This window comes from Haemaphysalis longicornis, unplaced genomic scaffold (genome assembly GCF_048455015.1).
Source record: "Haemaphysalis longicornis isolate Haplotype H1 unplaced genomic scaffold, Haemaphysalis longicornis Haplotype H1 scaffold_1, whole genome shotgun sequence".
Lineage (NCBI taxonomy): Eukaryota > Metazoa > Arthropoda > Arachnida > Ixodida > Ixodidae > Haemaphysalis > Haemaphysalis longicornis.
The window spans coordinates 100,157,808-100,163,807 of record NW_027526203.1 but is presented as its reverse complement, the minus strand read 5'-3'; the positions used below and the strand labels follow the sequence as shown (position 1 = coordinate 100,163,807).

Here is a 6,000-nt window from a genome sequence, read left to right as displayed (position 1 = left end):
AAGAACAACAAAGAACACGAAAAAGAAAACTGGTGTTATGGCGTCCACATCGATTTTACAAGAGCGATTTTGGAGGCGTATTTTCTTCCAGTTTGATTGGCTTACATAACAACAGAACGTTATCGCACGTGGCCTCGGTATCTTGTCCCGCTCATGTCAAATATAGTGACACTACAAATGCCTCAAATGCCTCATCGAGCATTGAACTACATCTTGATATCGGATGCATCAGGAGCCATTTTTTTTCTTCAGCGAGCAGTTGCTGAAACTTCTGGGTTGCGAGGATCCCCTAAGCCAAAAGTTTCAGCTATGGGCATTCGGTTGTGTTGCAAGGTTCTGCGAAGTGGCAGGGGTGCCAGTGTTAGAGCCGGTTTGAGGGGCTGCTGTGAGGGGGCGATTGCAGAGTCAAAGCTATACAGGACATTTGAACACAATAGACAATATTTGGTGGACGAAAAAAGCACCAGCAAATGAAAAGTGTCAGGCCTGAGGCAGTATTTATTGCTTCAAACACGTACCTCCGGGGAAGAAGAGCTTAAGCATGCTGCTGGGGCCACCGCCACATTGCACACTAGATGCTAGTGCCGAGACAATGATTTCACTTGTTGATGTAGGCGGGGCACGACAGCTGTACAGTTGGAGTAAAGGAAAAGGGGGCTTGCACACTATCTGTACACACGGTGACGTACTCTGACCCTCACTAGGGCGACGGGATGGTAGTCTGTATGCTGTTGCTGCTTGCGCTTCTCCGGAAGGTGGAAAGAGGCTGGGCTATAGTACTGGGCGGCTGGGCTAGGAAGCGGCTGGGCTCTAGGGCTGTAGCACCGGGTGCGGTGGCTTCGCTGAAGGTCCAGGCAGCCAAGAATCTGCGTGAAAAATGGCAACGTGCTGCTGCCGCAGTGCTTGGTTTATTTCGTTACAGACATATATGGATATTGACCATCAAAGACGAGTATGTAAACCTTCAGAATTGTATCGACAATTCTCCAAACACGTGTTTAGCACATTTAGTTTGTAGATGAACTCACAGAACTGCCGTTGACATTCCTTCCTGTGCTATAAATACCTGTATTTGGCGCAGGAATTTCGTTTACTCTTAGAAGTGCGTTAAAACAATTCCCCGTGCAACTTTTTACCTATGCTATGTACGCTAACTTTTTGGGATTGCGGCTCACATTAGCTTGTAAAGGGGGAATAAAACTACTTCGTTCAAAACAACAAATTCCCACGCCATAAGAGTAGCTATCAATTGTATACAAAAGAACGGCCAACTTGGCGAGCGGTTAATGCTTCATACCTTAACAAGTGCACACAAAGCCGATAGAGAAAGGCAAAGAAGGCTATAGGCAGAGCTCGGCCCGTCACCTTGCTTTCGTTTGTCGTTCGTTTTTGCACACTCTAGGTAAGCTATGCATCAGCTCTTCGGAATACCCTGCCGGAAAGAAAAAACTACCAGAAAACCTATAGGTGCTCCGGTAAGAAAAAAACGCTAGTTTGAACTGACGTAGCTTAGGAGAGACGTTGTTAAATTGCCATTTAAAGCCGAGAACGAATGTATTGGTTCCTTTTTGGTGAACAGAAACAAGAATTTCTGAACGTACGACTGAATGCAGTAATCGCTGCATGCATTTCCTGTATGTGCGATTTCTAAATTAAGGAATTGAGATATATACATGAAAAGTTATCTCTAATAAATTAGGTGCTGCACTGAAGCTTGCTTTGGGAAGCGCATCTGTGGGGAAATTGTTATCACGTAATTTTGAGCTGAATATAGTTCAAACAGTAAATTGACAACTCCTGTCCACACAAGTCAGCTAGGTCACCTAAGTGCTGTGTATCGATCCTATTGGGAGCTTCCTATAACATTGTTTTGTTAATTTGAGAAAGCCTGTAATTACAATGAGATTTTTTTCAAACTTCTAATACAAAGTTGTTATTGGGACTACGAATTGAGTTACGAAAATGTTCTAAACACCTTGCCAGAATGAATTTTTGAATGTGGAGGCGTGATGCGAGCTCATTGGGCCATTATACCACACATGTTTCACGGTTGAAGCGTGTTACAACTGGCGTTTTCCTTGCACCATCAGTGCAACCGATAGGCTGAGATTGGCCCGGGCGAAACATTTCCCTAGAATTACAAAACCTTAAATAAACAAGATATCACCTTTTAATTACGAATGACAAAAACTGTGTAGAGAACGCCGATATACCAACAGATCGCTTTGCAAATCAGTGTGACGTCTATGCGGTGGGTCTCTAGGTTCTTAATAGGTCCGACCCGCACACATAAATTAAGTGTTGCGATTCCGCTGAAAACCCAAAAACTGGATTTAATGAATAAAGCTAAGCAATACTCACACAGACAAAAGTTGAAAAATAGTTAATTTGGTGTAGTTTGAATCAGCCATTCAGCCACAATTGTTACTTTTCAGCGATGGCATCAGGGGCACTTTGGACATTTGGTAGAATTTTCCCCTACCTTGTGCCTACGGGAGCATCATAGCAGTTATGTACGGTTTAGCGCAAAAAAAGGGACTAGAAAAGACACAACACAAGAGCGCCTTTCTAGGCTCTGTTTTCGTTTGCCCCAAAGCGCTGAACCGTACACGATGGAATATAAAAAACTAGACCAAATAAATCATTTAATAAATCATTACAGTTATTTAGCATCAGTTCATGACTTCTTCAAATCGCTTAACAAGATGTTCTTTGCCCAGGGGTGCATTTGACGATTGCACGACAAGGTTCTACACTGCCTGCGTGCTAGAAGCTCTGCAGTATCTCCACGACAAGCACATAGTCTACCGAGATCTGAAGCCGGAGAACATGGTCTTGGACTCATCCGGATACGCAAAACTGGTGAGAGATTTTCTGCGACGCACGCCTTGGCAGAGAAGTTGCAAATACCACATTTTTTTTCCCACAAAGTAAAGCTGTTGTCGTTACTTATAGCCGGCAGTATACACTGTCGGAGGACGATTATCATTCAGTGCTTCCGTTTTACCCGTGTTCACCCGCATTCTTTGAAAGGCCGCCGTACCCCAGAACCATTGGCTTGCTGCGGCAAGGTAGACATCGTCATCCCCTATAATCGATATTCACATAACATACCGAGATTTCGGAACGCACAAAGGACTAAAAACTGTATGTTCGTTTTTCTAATGCTTTCTTGATGTTATATCATTTCTTAAATTTCCATCTGCGAGTGTGTATGAAGAAATTGGGGCATTGTGCAGGCCGCCGCCGATGTAAGGAGAAAACGAGGGACCATCTCTTCACTGTTATTCGACCAGATTTTGTGGAAATCAGGTCGAATAAATGCAGCCGTATGGCTCCATTTAGGTGGATTTCAAACTTTTTTTCGCAGAAACTTACTCCACCTTGGGTATTTCCCCTAAGTCTTGATGATTAACACCTGTCCCTCACTTCGAGTTGTTGATCAATTCGCTCTCGCGCGGCAAACGACTAGCCTCCTGGTTAGCTCAGTTGGTAGAACTGCCCCGGTTAAGCGATTTTCCCCGGTTTGAATGCTGGACCAGGACGAATTTTTCTTCAAATGCGAAGTTTTTGAGAAAGCTGTATGGCTTTCCTTTGCAGCCGTATTGCTGTATTTAGGTGAATATCAAACTTTTCTTCGCTACCCCCTTCACAGACGTCGTTCCGATGCGTACGCCATTTCGCAGTCACCCCTAACACAGTAATTAGTTTTTTTTTAAATATTATGCAACGCCTCCAAGCGTACATTATTAAACAACACGGACACTAATTTACTGTGACCAACAGAGACAGCAGCGTGACCCTCCCCCCTCTCCCCCTGATGTATTTTGTTACCAAGTACCGGAAGCTTTCCACTTCTTCGGTACGAGCTAAAAAATCATAGTGTAGCAATATCAATGCTTTCTTTGCCTAAATGCTGTGAATGTTTTTTTCCAATACCACAACTTAGTTACTCATTTACCGACTCTGTTCTGACGAAAAAAGAGGTGTTGTGTCGACGCTTTTTTCCACAAGAGGAAAAAGGCTCGGATCCCGCCCGGCGGGCATTTTTTCGCCACTTTCTTTCTGAATCCGAAAATTCTTCATCTGTTTCTATGACCCACTACAACCTCCCCTTTGCTTTCCGAGGTTTTTTTGACTGCCAACCCTTATTTTCTGTCTTATTTAACGGAGCCTTCATTTTCCAATTTCTGATTCGCTATATATATATATATATATATATATATATATATATATATATATATATATATATATATATATATATATATATATATATTGTCACGAAGACAAGGACGATGCAGTTGTCTTGAATGAGAAACACGTTTATTGGAGCGAACTTGTGCTCCCCTAACAACTGAAAAGAATAAAAGAATACAGAGGCCGCGAAGCAGTGGTCAACAAAGCGACTTGCACAGGCGAGTTTCGTCGAATCGAATGCTCCGGTGTCCGCACTGCAGGCTTTTTATCTTTCGGGGCGCGTGGTTCTCGAAACGTCGATTCACATCGAGAACATAGCAGATCCAAGATTATTCTGGGCCGTTCACGTTAGATCGGAATGCTCTTCCTATCACAACAGATAACACATGCGGCACAGAAAGAAAGAATGGAACACGCGCTTCCCTTGGCGCAGAGATAACACAGACCGGCGCAACCGGGCGGTAAAAGCAAAACACAAATAAACAAACAAACCCAATGTATGGTTCGCGGCATTATATATATATATATGTATATATATATATATATATATATATATATATATATATATATATATATATATAAATATATATATATATATATATATATATATATATATATATATATATATATATATACAGAAATAAGGGCTAGCAGTCAAGAAAACCTCGGAAAGCAAAGGGGAGGTTGTGGTACGCCATTGAAACAGATAAAGAAATTGGAAAGAAAGAAAGAAAGAAAGCGGAGAAAAAATGCCCGCCAGGCGGGATCCGAACCCACGACCTCCAGAATTCCGGACTGGTGCGATAACCACTCCGCTACCGGCGGGGCGATTTCCCCCCCCCCCCCCCCCCCGCTTTCTGGGGTAATTATGTCAATGTAACTTTTTCCTGTGCTTGGGGGTGGTAGCCAGCGCCACTCTGACTTCTCGGGGTGAAGGGGACCTTCTTTTTAATCCCCGCACCGTGACTCGAGTGTATACGACATGTCGAGAGGGGTCAACCAGCGTTGAACCCTCTTAAGCTTGCTATGGCACCAAGACTGCCGGAACAGAGGCCCTCGCTATGCCTGTAGCGAATCAGAATAGGAAATGAGGGGCTCGCAGAAAATAACACAGAAATAAGGGCTAGCAGTCAAGAAAACCTAGGAAAGCAAAGGGGAGGTTGTGGTAGGTCATTGAAACAGATAAAGAATTTGGAAAGAAAGGAAGAAAGCGGAGAAAAAATGCCCGCCAGGCGGGATCCGAACGCACGACCTCCAGAATACCGGTCTGGTGCGATAACCACTACGCTACCGGCAGGACGATTTTCCCCCCCGCTTTCTGGGGTATTTATGCCAATGTAATAATTTTTTGCTGTGCTGTGAAGGCTCATGAAGGCTTTTTCCCGAACGTTCGGTCCCCACTCTGGGCGCGTGTTTTTCTTTCTTTCTTTCTCACGTAATAATTAAAAAAAATAATGTAACATCACTAACGGTAAAAAATAGTCTAACCATTCCCGTATGCCTTCTTTGGCGTTGTAAACTGCCGGCATTTCTTTCTGTATATATATATATATATATATATATATATATATATATATATATATATATATATATATATATATATATATATATATATATATATATAAACAGAAAATAGGGGTTGGCAGTCCAGAAAACCTCGGAAAGCAGAGGGTAGGTTGTGGTTGGTCATAGAATGAGATGCAGAATTTTTTGAGTCAGAAAGAAAGTGGTGAAAAAATGCCCGCCGGGTGGGATCCGAACCCACGACCTCCAGAATACCGGTCTGGTGCGATAACCACTACG

General features: G+C 43.0%; 1 protein-coding gene and 1 non-coding gene across 2 annotated transcripts in view; one reads left to right on the top strand and one right to left on the bottom strand.

Moving 5' to 3' along the window:
* The window catches only part of LOC144178451 (cGMP-dependent protein kinase, isozyme 1-like), a 513,788-nt gene that overhangs the window by 469,792 nt on the left and 37,996 nt on the right, over window positions 1–6,000 (top strand). Inside the window, exon 12 of the mRNA XM_077706319.1 lies at window positions 2,721–2,862. Within this exon, the coding sequence (XP_077562445.1) occupies window positions 2,721–2,862 (142 nt within the window). The remainder of the gene's footprint in view (window positions 1–2,720; window positions 2,863–6,000) is intronic.
* On the bottom strand, window positions 4,950–5,022 carry Trnas-gga (transfer RNA serine (anticodon GGA)). Its single transcript has one exon. It is a non-coding gene; the product is annotated as a tRNA-Ser (tRNA).